The sequence below is a fragment of the Salvelinus fontinalis genome, chromosome 36, assembly GCF_029448725.1.
Source record: "Salvelinus fontinalis isolate EN_2023a chromosome 36, ASM2944872v1, whole genome shotgun sequence".
NCBI classification, from domain to species: domain Eukaryota; kingdom Metazoa; phylum Chordata; class Actinopteri; order Salmoniformes; family Salmonidae; genus Salvelinus; species Salvelinus fontinalis.
In genome coordinates, this window is record NC_074700.1 from 687,660 (window position 1) to 700,899 (window position 13,240).

The following is a 13,240-nucleotide window of genomic DNA, read 5'->3' on the forward strand; positions in this document are numbered from 1 at the left end:
CAAAGAAAAATGGTGTCTTTTGCTAACGTGGTTAGCTAATAGATTTACATATTGTGTCTACCCTGTAAAACATTTTACAAATCAGAAATGATTGCTGGATTCACAAGAAGTGGATCTTTCATCTGGTGTCTTGTACTTGTGATTGAATGATATTTAGATGCTAGTATTTACTTGTGACGCTATGCTAGCTATGCTATTCAGCTTTTTTACTGGTGGGGGTGGTGGGGGGTGCTCCCGGATCCGGGTTTCTGAGGCGGTAGAAGTTATGTTGTTTTGAATTTGGCGCCCTGCAGTTTCACTGGCTGTTGAAGAGGTGGGACGCTACCGTCTCACGTACCCTAGAGAGGTTAATAATATGCATGTAAATCTGTCATGACTCAAAGTGGAGGATAGATTGACTTCATCACTACTTGTTTTTGTAAGAAGTGTTGACATGATGAATGCACCGACGTGTCTGTTTAACCCTTGTGTTGTCTTACGGGTAAAAAAAAATGACCCACCACTATGTTTAAAAGCAGAGAAACACCCTTAAATTATATTTTTTCAACATGAAATTTGAAGACTTTTCCTAGAATGACACCAACATTAGAAAAAGTGAAACATCGCCTTTGTTCATATTTCCATGAAAGCTGTACACCACCAGGGTACCAAGATGGTCTTAGGGTCATTTTTGACCCGGCAGTTATAAAATCATTTACACACCACAAAAACCACAAAGACACACTCACCCACACTCACTCACACACACACACACACACACACACACACACACACACACACACACACACACACACACACACACACACACACACACACACACACACACACACACACACACACACACACACACAAAATGAGAAATTGAGATTATCTGTGCTACTGATTGAACTCAGCCAGCAGCTCCTGAAGAGGAAGATCACCATGGTTGGCACAGTTGGTAAGAACAAGCCTGAGCTCCCCCTTGCAGTCCTTGCAACAAGGGGGAGAGAGGTCTTCTCATCAAAGTTTGCCTTCACCCCCACCACCACTCTAGTTTCTAACCTCCCAAAGAGGAACAAGAATGTAGTCCTCCTGAGCACACTGAACAATCAGTGATGGTGAGGACAGGAAGCCAGCCGTCATCCTGGACTACAACCACAACAAAGGAGACATGGACAACCTGGACATTTGCTAATTGCTGCTAATAAGCATCAGAGCTTGAAGCAGCATAATTACCGTGACTAAACGGTCACGTGGAATTTGACTGCCGTCATGACTCGTGACCGCCGTTGTGGCGGTAATAAGGTCACCATAACAGCCCTAGTTATTCATACACCATAGCTGCTGAAAAATGCAGGATGGTTCAGTATTATTACAGTATTATTAAATTTGTGAAATCATGTTACCTTTTGTGAAGACACTAAACCACCTCCTCACACAGAACAAAACACAAGCGTATTTTCAAGCAAAGTGGGTAATTAGAAAAGTAGCGGGATATTCAGAGGGTTAGAATGCTGTGGGATTGTTATTAGCAGCCTTCTGTGAAATGTATTCAGTCTAAGACCTGGATGTCACGTTCTGACCTTAGTTATTTTGTTATTTCTTTGTTTTAGTATGGTCAGGGCGTGAGTTGGGTGGGTTATCTATGTTTGTGTGTCTATGTTAGTTGCTTGTGTCAGCACATTTCTTATATAGCTTCCCGTTCGTTGTTCGTTTATTGTTTTGTATAGTTTGTTCAGTGTTCTCTGTTTATTAAATTCATGATGAACACATACCACGCTGCGCTTTGGTCCTCCTCTCTTTCGCCCGACGAAGAACGTGACACTGGATGTCATTCAAAGCTAGACAGCACCAAATAGTCAGTGCCAAAATATCTCCTGTCCCCGAATACTGGGATTTTCTCCTCATCATGCATGTTAACAGAATGGAAAATAAAAATATGTCCAAATTATAGCTCACTGTTTCAATTCCTCTACTCAACCGCTCAGCGAAGAAAATAAATATTTTGTTTTATTTACCCAATTTATTTCTCTTTTCTATCTACAGGTTGGAGAGACCATTGGGATTACAGAAGAGATCATGGGCTTGACTATATTAGCAGCTGGTACCTCCATTCCTGACCTAATCACCAGTGTCATTGTTGCAAGGAAGGGGCTGGGGGACATGGCTGTGTCCAGCTCTGTGGGCTCCAACATCTTTGACATCACTGTTGGGTACGCTGATGTCATCAGTACTATGACCACTCTTCTATTGAATTACTCATTTATTTTAATATCTGTTAGTTTCACATTTTGAAAGATAAGATTAACCTCACAGTGCTGGGGGAAGGTTTTACATTTTTCATAGTAACAGTCATATTACTTTGTTCTTATCCAATAGTGAAATTGGGATTCACTAAAACCACAATAATTACACTTGGATACCATTTTCATAACAATTATTTCCATCTATATGATAAATGCTTGCCAGACATAATATGATGTAAAAGTTCACTGAATTTTGTTTTATTCTCTAAATCGTTTGATTGAATAAGGTTTGCCCATGGGTGACATGGAAGTTCCCACTGGAAGTTCCCACAAAAAAAAACACATCTAGTTGTTTCATCTAGTTATTTTTAAGTAATTGGTTTACTCAACTTTTCGGTCAAAGTGTTACCTGAACTTAAAATGTTTAGTTGGACCAAACCTAGCTCCAACATGAGAAAAAGTAGGCAAAAATTCTGTCAACTTAAAATGATGTGTTTGCTCAATTTGTCTCGTATGTTCATTCAACTAGAATTTTTTTAAATTTTTATATCTTACCTAAAAAATACCTGTGGAACTAGTTACACACACAGTGCTGTTAACATACAATGTTTTCAACTAATATATTTGATGCACCTGCTTACATTGTGCATGTTAATTTATACAGTAATTGTTATTTAACATGTCTTCAATTGGGATTTGAACTCACAACCTCTAGGTTCATAGCTTTCCGATCTTCCTGCTACGCCATCCTGTCTGTGTCAATTATCAGTTAATCAGACTATTTTCTCATCATTGATTTACTTAATTTGTCACGATCGTGTGGCGGATTGACGGACCAAAACGCAGCACTTGGAAAATAAGCCATCTTCTTTTATTATAAAGATGACGAAAAATAAACACGAAACACTTAATACAAACTAACAAAACAACAAATGATCGTGAAGCTAAATAACGATGTGCACACACTGGCTACAAACGTTCTGACATAGACAATTACTCACAACCAATGAGAGCCTATGGCTACCCTAAATAAGGCTCCCAATCAGAGACAACCGAAATCAGCTGTCTCTAATTGGGAACTCATTCAGGCAACCATAGACTCTCCTAGACAACTAAACATACATAGACAACACTAGACACATGTACTCCACACAAACCCATATACTATACCCAACAACCCCTTTACCATAAAAACACCCAAAACCAACAAAACACAAACATTCCCCATGTCACACCCTGACCTAACTAAAATAATAAAGAAAACAAAGAATACTAAGGCCAGGGTGTGACATAATTAAGCTATTTTAGGTTTTTCTGTACAGTTCTCTAATGTTGGTGGGGCATACTACTCTGTTTTAATGCTGCTCCTTAATCACTGTGATAAATAAAATATGTTTTCTTGAGTGTACTTATAACAGAGCCGAGATTTACGTTGAAGTGCAACGTTTATCAATACTGTTGAGATCAGTTACCTGCCCTTTTCCATTACATAGACCATCCAGGTGAAAGCTATGATCCTTTATTGATGTCCCATGTTAAATCCACTTCATCAGTTTAGATGAGGGGTTTAAAGAAAGATGTTCAAGCCTTGAGACAATTGAGACATGGTTTCGTGTATGGGTGCTATTCAGAGGGCAAATGGACAAGACAAAATGTTTACAGTGCCTTCAGAAAGTATTTAATACTTTTTCCACGTTTTGCTGTGTTACAGCCTGAATTTGAAATGGATTAAATTGAGATTGTTTTTGTTACTCACCTACACACAATACCCAATAATGATTAAGTGGAATTATGTTTTTTGAAAATGTCCAAATGTATTCAAATCTGAAAAGTCAATAAGTATTCAACCTCTGTTATGGCAAACCTAAATAAGTTCAGAAGTAATAGAATCACTCATTGTGCAATAATTATCTTAACCATAATTGTTGAATGACTCTGTACCCCACATATACAATTATATGTAAGGTCCGTCAGTCGAACAAGGAATTTCAAACACAGATTCAACCAAAAAAACAGGGAGGTTTTGCAATGCCTCAAAGAAGAGCACCTATTGGTAGATAAGTTTAAAAAAAGCAGACATTGAATATGCCTTTGAGCATGGTGTAGTTAATAATTAATTACACATTGGATCGTGTATCAAGCCACCCAGTCACTACAAAGTTACAGGCATCCTTCCCAACTCAGTTTCCAGAGAGGAAGGAAACCGCTCAGGGATATCAACATGAGGCCAATGGTGACTTTAAAACAATTACAGATGTTAATGGCTGTGATAGGAGAAAACTGAGGATGGATCACATGCAAACACACACACCCATGATAACATACGCATTGTACACACACACATACTGTAAACAAATGTGGTTTCTAATGACATTTGAGATGTACAAACTATGGCATAAGGGGACGACAAGTGGATAAGAGGCATGCCGAGCTAGGACGGACGTAGGCAATATAACTATTTGTTTAGTACTTTTGAAATGTACAGCGACAGAATTCAGAACATGGGCTGTTCTTACAGTGTTCTCCCTGTACACCAAGTCAGAACCGTAGGATAAATAAAGGGGGAATATAAGCAGACATGGAAAGCTCTTACTATATTGGATGATTACATTTCTCTAAAACAGGTTATAGGCTACATGTGTATCACCAAGTCAGAACAGTAGGCCAAATTAAGAGAGGCAAATAGACCAAATTATTAGGGTGAGGCTCATGGACTTCTAACATCTTACTACACAACATACACTTAGTATTACTTTCTTAGCTACAGTATACATATCTCCCTGGCATATACATATCCATTTTTGGACTCACCTTGTTGTGCTGTGCTCACTTGAACAGGAAGGTGGCTATTACCCCATTCGGAGCTGGTTTATTCTCGACTTCCTAGTTGTCTATAACTCACTGAAGTCAAGTTTTCGCAGTTCCGAGTTAACAGTTGTTTTGAGCCTGGCACAAATCATGCTTCATTGACAGCATGGCCAATGTTGAATGTTTATCATTTTACACCTGTAAAAGAGCCCCTTAATCCCAGATTTGGGACCACATAGCAACTCCACTGAATAGCAGGCTAGTGATTGCTTTGCAATGCTTGCAGTTAACGTTAGGCACTGTCACTGATTCCTTCCAAACGACTCATTGTTGAATTTGCGATTTCCAACTCGTGTAATGTTTATGTCCAATGGCCGATGAGCACCGATACATTTTATCTATAATTTCTCTTCATTATTTTTCAAGTAGATTGTTGACTTGATTCACAATGATGACTGCTAGCTATAATTTTGAAAGTATGATGTTGACATCATCAGTCCAACCAAAGCTACTGTACATATAACATGAGTTGTCGTCATTTTATCTCTGGCCAATGACCTTGAGCCTTCTTGGATAGGCACTTCTAATGTAACTCCATGGCAGCACCCAAGGGGCTAGAATTTTCTCCCCTTAGACTTGGCGGTGATGTAGTGTCTCCATGAGTGACTGAGCCAATCACGGCGCAAGGCTCCGTATCTTCTGCTGGCTTGCCCCACCACCACAGAAAGAACTGAGCTAGGCTGAAACACCGGCATTTTGGAGCTGCCTTACTCAAGAAAATAAAAAAGAGACCATGTTTGTATGCGGCTTTATTAACTCTTAAAAAATAAATATTTTTTTACATTGTTAGCAAATTGATATGTGACATGTATTCATGCCAAAATAAGGCAGTGGTCCTCCAAAACACGACCCTGCCAAGCCGCACTGCTTCTTGACACACTGCTTGCTCAGCCACACCAATGTGTCGGAAGAAACACCGTACACCTGATGTCCGTGTGCATGCGCCCGACCTGCCACAGGAGTCTCTAGAGCGTTATGGGACAAGGACAACCCGGCCGGCCAAACCCTCCCCTAACCAGGACGACGTTGGGTCAATTGTGCGTCACTTCATGAGTCTCCCGGTCATGGCCGGCTGCGACACAGCCCAGGATTGAACCCGGATCTGTAGTGACTCATCAAGCACTGCAGTGCCTTAGATCGCTGCACCACTCAGGAGCACCCAGCAATGAACTTTTTGTCCTGAATACAAAGTGATATGTTTGAGGTAAATCCAATACAACACATCATTGAGTACCACTCTCAATATTTTCAAGCATAGTGTTGGCTGCATCATGTTATGGGTATGCTTGAAATCGTTAAGGACTGTGGAGTTTTTCAGGATAAAAAGAAACTGAATGGAGCTAAGCACAGACAAAATCCTAAAGGAAAATCTGTTTCCGTCTGCTTTCCACCAGACACTGGGAGATGATTTCACCTTTCAGCAGGACTATAACCTAAAACACAAGGCTAAATCTACACTGGAGTTGCTTACCAAGAAGATAGTGAATGTTCCTGATTGGCCGGGTTACATTTTTGACTTGAATCTACTTGAAAATATATGGCAAGACCTGAAAATGGTTGTATAGCAATGATCAACAACCAATTTGACAGAGCTCAAGGAATTTTGAAAAGAATAATCGGCAAATGTTGCACAATCCAGGTGTGGAAAGTTCTTAAAAACTCAGATAGACTCACAGCTGTAATTGCTGCCAAAGTTGCTTCTACAAAGTAGTGACTCAGAGGTGTGAATGTACATATGCAAATAAGATATTTCTGTAATTCATTTTTAAGACATTTGCAAAAATTCCTAAAAACATGTTTTCACTTTGTGTGTGTGTGTGCGTGTTTATTTTGTGTGTTTCAGCCTGCCGTTCCCATGGCTACTCTGGTCCATCATCAACAACATGCAGCCTGTGGCGGTGAGTTCTAACGGGCTGTTCTGCGCCATCGTGCTGCTGTTCCTCATGCTCATCTTTGTCATTATCTCAATTGCTGCCTGCAAGTGGCGGATGAGCAAGCTGCTGGGCTTCATCATGTTCGTGCTCTACTTAGTGTTCCTGGTGGTCAGCGTTATGCTGGAAGACAAGATCATCGCCTGCCCTATATCCGTTTGAAAATCCTCTCCCTCCACTCCTGCCAGAAATCATTCACCACTAACACAAGATTCAAGAAGCATGGGATGGGATGGAGGAAAGACTCCTACAAGAATGAGGCCGCAAGATATGGCTCGGCTGATTCATTGGTTGGAAGTAGATAATTATTATTATTTTATTTATTTGTGTGCGTGTAGATGGCTGGGGGTTTACATTTTTGGGGGGATGGTGGGTGGTGTATTAGCCAGGTAGAGGAACAACTATGCCATCTTATGCATGTCACCTGTTTTACTAGATCAGTTGATTCTGGACTACTCCTAGCAGATTGAGGATTCGGACCTCCAGTGGACTTTGAGGTCAGGAAGTACACAAGAGACTTCTGACAAAGCTGGCTGAGCTTGGCACAAAAGTCCAGTGTTGCCACAATATTGTTCTCAGCTTCAGGGTTGATTGTAAAAAAAACTTTTCAAATAACACTTTGGATGACCCTCTAACTGACTTCACTGACTGACTAGATGACTTCACTCGACTTGTCACTCCAGTGTGTGTTGTTCTAGTGAGTTTGATGATGAGCAACCCTTGGATGAAGGGATGTTGCTGATGCTCCACACAAAGCATCGGTTTGACGTAAGACTAAAATATGGTTTTGAGCCATTAACTTCTCCTCTCTTGTGTACTTAGTGACCAAGCATCAAAAGATGAAACAGTCCAAGCAGTTTTGCATGCAGAGCTGGAGATAGGAACAGATTCTTCCTAATTCATCTTGTGTTCTGTCCAAAAGCTCAAACTTTACATCCCTTCTTCCAGATGTCATTGCTCACCATGTCTCTTTGATTGACACACTAGCTATAATTACTGAAATAGTAGTAGCGTCAGTTGTACTGTCGCAGTAATATGTTCCGTAGGTGTTGGATTTGGAGTCTTCCTGGGTCTGGATAGGCCTACTGATTATCTTATCCACTTCTCCACCCGCCATTGGACATAAGAGTTCATATTGTACAGAGCTTGCCATGCTTCACACGCCAATTGGTAAGGTAAACTCTACTGGAAAATGTTAACTTGGAACCCAATTCAATCAATTTGCAGAAAAGGAAAAACCGCACCACGATTGACCCAATGTTTACTCTGCAAAGGACAGATGTGGTCACATCAATATCCAATGACTACGGACCTTATTCAGAGTTGAGATAAGCGAATGCAACTGATACTTTTGCATGAATCATTCATTCAGATCTCAATTTAGAATAACGCCAACAGTCTGCAAGAAGAAGAGTTTCTGAGTGAAACCACAGGGTCGTTTTCCTTTATCTGCACATGATTGAATCAGCCTTAATTGTAGCATCTCAGAATATATAATAGCTTACAATGTTATTCATTCTGAATAAGCAAAGCATGTGTAAACTCAGATAGGACACTCATAACCATTATGTCTATGTCAAAATAAGGTAGTAGATAAAAGAACTGGCACTCAATGTGTGAAAGAATCATACAATGATCTATTTAGATTAGTGAATGTTTAGCACACTCTTGAAATTAAGACTTGAATATTCAGGCTCCTAGAGAAGTTTATAGTAGGAGGGAAATGCATGATAAAAAAATATCAGGCTGAATTGTGTTATACCTGTAAGAAATTTATCTCAAAAAAATAATGAATTCTCAAATATTTAACATTTCGCTATTTCTTTGACACAATAGTATTAGGCTTCTATGTACAAAATGTCAACAAATATGTGTGGTTAATATCTATCAACCTTGTGCAATTTATTTTCAATTGAAAGGTGTTTTTGTCTGCATAAATGCAGTCTGTATACTCTCTGTATACAGTAATAGCAAATCAATTGAGGTTATATTACCAGTATTTTGCAGCAAACTGAAACATGCACACAGAATTATTGAATTATGTATTAAGTTAGCAATTCTCATGCAGTCATTTTCACAGTCACCCACGCTGTACTTCGAGTTAGTGTTCCTTCTTTTTATTACCATTTAACCATCGAGTGACTTTTACGAAGATGTATCAATCAACAGTAGTGAGCATGATCCTCACACAAAAATCTGCAAAAAGCCATTTTTGTTGTGTTTATAGAACAAAGTGATTAGATAACTCAACATATAACAGCATTACCTTATGTCTTTGGTTTTGAATTCAAATTCACTCCACTCAGAGGTAAAAGCCAATTCTGGCAAAGAGCCTCCTCACAAGAAACAGTAAACTTCTAGGAACATGGACATCACAAAACCAACAGCAATATACTGTATGTACTGTATGTGTCAGGGTTAGGATCAATTATTTTATATATATATATATATATATATATTTTAATGAAATTCCTCTTTTCTAAGTATTTATTTAAGCTTTATTTACATGGTGAAGAATTAGATGGGGAAGACAGGCAAGGAAGAGATAAAGTCTGCATGGGTGCGGCAGGGATTAAATCCACGACTGTCAGCACGTGTGCTTTCTGCTGGGAGTTTTATCATTGGACCACAGTGTCCAATTAAATTGTAAAATTGTATTGGCCACACCCCACAGGAAGCAGAATTTGAATTGAATAAATGAAATAAATGAAATATAATTTAATTCTATAAAATTGAAATGGATAATCTATTGTACACATCCCTATAAAATATATTTATTTTGACATGGTTACCAATACCTTTTCAAATAAGCTTGATTACAACTCATAGTTCTCAAACAGTAGTATTTTTTTATTTTTGTCAAGAGATGTTAACACTTTTTATGTTCACTGACATTCTGGAGTATTTTAACTAATGCATTCTGGAAAAAGTTTTTTCTTTCTGATATTTAACATAAATTAATTATGAATTACTATAGACAACCTGACATATGATTAAAATATTTTAATTGTTTAACTTTTACTATTTTGTAGGTTGTCTATAGTAATTCATCATTATTTTACATGTTAAATATCAGGGGGAAAAAATCATTTTCCAGAATGCATTAGTTCAAATACTCCAGAATGTCAGTGAACTACAAAGTGTTAACATTTTTCCAAAAATACAACAATAATACTGTTTGAGAACTTTTCTGTTGTAATCAAGCTTATTTGAAAATGTATCTGTATCCTTTGCTGTAATAAGTGGCAGATGATTTTGGTAAAATATTTGTCAAAGAAATTAGACTTCAATGTTTCATCGCAGTTGAATTTCTTTGAATTGCTTTGAATTAAATTCTACTTCCTGCGAGGTGTGTCCAATTCAAATTCGAATTTCAATTCATGGGTTGAATTGAATTAAATGCAAATATTCTGAATCGACCCCAACCCTGGTATGTGTCATTGAGAATTGCATTTCCATGCATTTGACTTGATGAACTTGTTTGTCGTGACCTCACTAACCTACCCTTATGGAAACTATTTCTCCTGAAATCCTCCAAAATCTCCACATGACTTACTTTCAGATATCTAAACTGTCCAAACACACCTGCATTTTCTCAGTTCAGTCTCTGTATCTTTGCAAGAATATAGTGGAAAATATGAATGACTAAATAATGTGAATGTATGAGGAAAATGCATCTGAGGAATTTGGGCTGGTTACCCATGGGTGGCACAGATGAAATGGAATTATGTATGTTAAACTTATGCATAACTCAAAAAGAATAGGGGTACTCTTTTCTTTTGTAAATAGAAAATACATGTTTTTATAAGATTCCTCACTAGAACCAATCTAGAACAAAACTCCTTGGTCCATGTTTATATTGATTAACAATTTAATTTAAATAATGTTTCAATGGTAGGAAAGCATATATCTTTCAGAATATTGATATAGTAAGCTTATATACACTACCGTTTAAAAGTTTGGGGTCACTTAGAAATGTCCTTGTTTTCCATGAAAGCATACATGAAATGAGTTGTAAAATGAATAGGCAATATAGTTAAGCCGTTGATAAGGTTATAAACAATGTTTTTTAATTGAAATAATAATTGTGTCCTTCAAACTTTGCTTTCGTCAAAGAATCCTCAATTTGCAGCAATTACAGCCTTGCAGACCTTTGGCATTCTAGTTGTCAATTTGTTGAGATAATCTGAAGAGATTTCACCCCATGCTTCCTGAAGCACCTCCCACAAGATGGAATGGCTTGATGGGCACTTCTTACGTACCATACGGTCAAGCTGCTCCCATAACAGCTCAATAGGTTTGAGATCCAGTGACTGTGCTGGCCACTCCATTATAGACAGAATACCAGCTGACTAATTCTTCCCTAAATAGTTCTTGCATAGTTTGGAGCTGTGCTTTGGGACATTGTCCTGTTGTAGGAGGAAATTGGCTCCAATTAAGCACCGTCTACAGGGTATGGCATGGCATTGCAAAATGGAGTGATAGCCATCCTTCTTCAATATCCCTTTTACCATGTACAAATCTCCCACTTTACCGCCACCAAAGCACCCCAAGACCATCACATTGCCTCCACCATGCTTAACAGGTGGTGTCAAGTGCTCCTCCAGCATCTTAAAAAAAGATATTCCAGATATTCCATTAAAGATATTCCATAAAAAAATCTGCCATTTCCAGCTACAATAGTCATTTACAACTAAAACAATGTCCACACTGTATTTCTGATCAATTTTATGTTATTTTAATGGACAAATAATTTGCTTTTGTTTCAAAAACAAGGAAATGTCTAAGTGACCCCAAACGTTTGAATGGTAGTGTATATTACCATACTATTTCAAAAAAACTATCAAATATGAAGTCAACCTTATACACTTCAAGGATTGACTATTATAATGCTGGATTGGTTTTCTGGAGACTTCCCCTGTGTGTTTGCCCCATTTATGCATTGTTTGCTGGTATAAAAGATGAGGGCTTTAGATACCACATTGCCTCCTGATAGTCTACAAGTATGCTACTTATTTATTTGTTTATTACCACACCTGTCTTTAAAGTGTAGGCGCCAAAGTCAAGGGGCAGATTGGGCTATCACTCCCAATGGACCATTTTCTCTCCCATGCACGCAGGCGCACACATGAAATCACAAGTTGGAAAGCCAATATATACATCTTAAGCACACCCTCATTCACATTCAGATAATAAGATAATATGTTTTCCACACACACTTTTTTTCTCATCTTCGCTAAACAGTGCCCATTGCCTTATCCTGTAGTACGATCCAGAGAAAAGGAGAACTGCGTCTGTGTGGCTAGAATACAGTACACGAGTCAGGCATATTCTGTCATTGAGGCCCTCCTACCCACACTCTCATTAGTCTTGCCTCACCTCACCACTTGTTCTTACCCTTTTTTTCTTAGGTGGGGGTCAATTGCTTGAGTTCACACTTCCCCAACCTTAGCGAAACTGCCATTCCATGTTACGCTTTTCATTCATCCTCACTTCTCCAGCTTCCCTTATGTCTGCTGTCAAAGGTGCTGTATGCATAAAGTATTCTGAAAGGCTCCTGTCAAAGAATCTTGTATGAGCAAAGACAAAGTTGTATGGAATATTTGTGTACAAGCATGAATGATAAGCTAAAAATGCAAAAACAATCGGTTTAGCATGTGAAACACATTGAGTGCAGATTATAGGGTATAAGTCGACCACTAATACACATTTTTGCACTGTAAATGTACATGTTTTTATTTGATTGGTGTTAATGTAAGATTTATTTATTTAAGGTGTACATAATATACAGACAAATTAACTATATAATCTATATGTGTAAAATAACTATGTAAAACTCTACTGTAAAACACAAAGTATCTATTACAATGAATAAAGGTAACAAAGAAATGATTCAAACTTGATGTCTGTTTTATTTTCCATTATGTTAAAGCTACAGTCGGGATTGGAGAAACAACAAAACTGCCACCCTGACACTTGTTTTGGTAACAGCTGAGGGATGGGGGTGCAGAAATGTAACCACTCTCAAGTTCATAAATGGGTCCTAGATATGGTTCAGAGTACTGCATATGGCACATGAAGAGTTCCCCTGCCTGCGTAGGATCGAATACTGCCCCCACTGACCTTCTTACCTCTGTATCTCCTATCTATCTCCCCCTAATTTATTTATATCTGTAACAGTCCTGACCTGTTTTATGTTGTTTTTTATGTGTTTAT

The 13,240-nt window shown here is 38.3% G+C and overlaps 1 protein-coding gene across 4 annotated transcripts in view; it reads left to right on the forward strand.

Annotated features, from left to right (window-relative positions):
• The window catches only part of LOC129835031 (sodium/potassium/calcium exchanger 2-like), a 149,725-nt gene extending 136,809 nt beyond the window's left edge, over positions 1 to 12,916 (forward strand). For all 4 annotated transcript variants that reach the window (XM_055900359.1, XM_055900360.1, XM_055900358.1 and 1 more), the window contains 2 exons: positions 2,026 to 2,192; positions 6,937 to 12,916. In XM_055900359.1, the coding sequence (XP_055756334.1) occupies positions 2,026 to 2,192; positions 6,937 to 7,186 (417 nt within the window). In that variant the 3' untranslated portion in view covers positions 7,187 to 12,916. The remainder of the gene's footprint in view (positions 1 to 2,025; positions 2,193 to 6,936) is intronic.
• Positions 12,917 to 13,240: the final 324 nt, after the last annotated feature.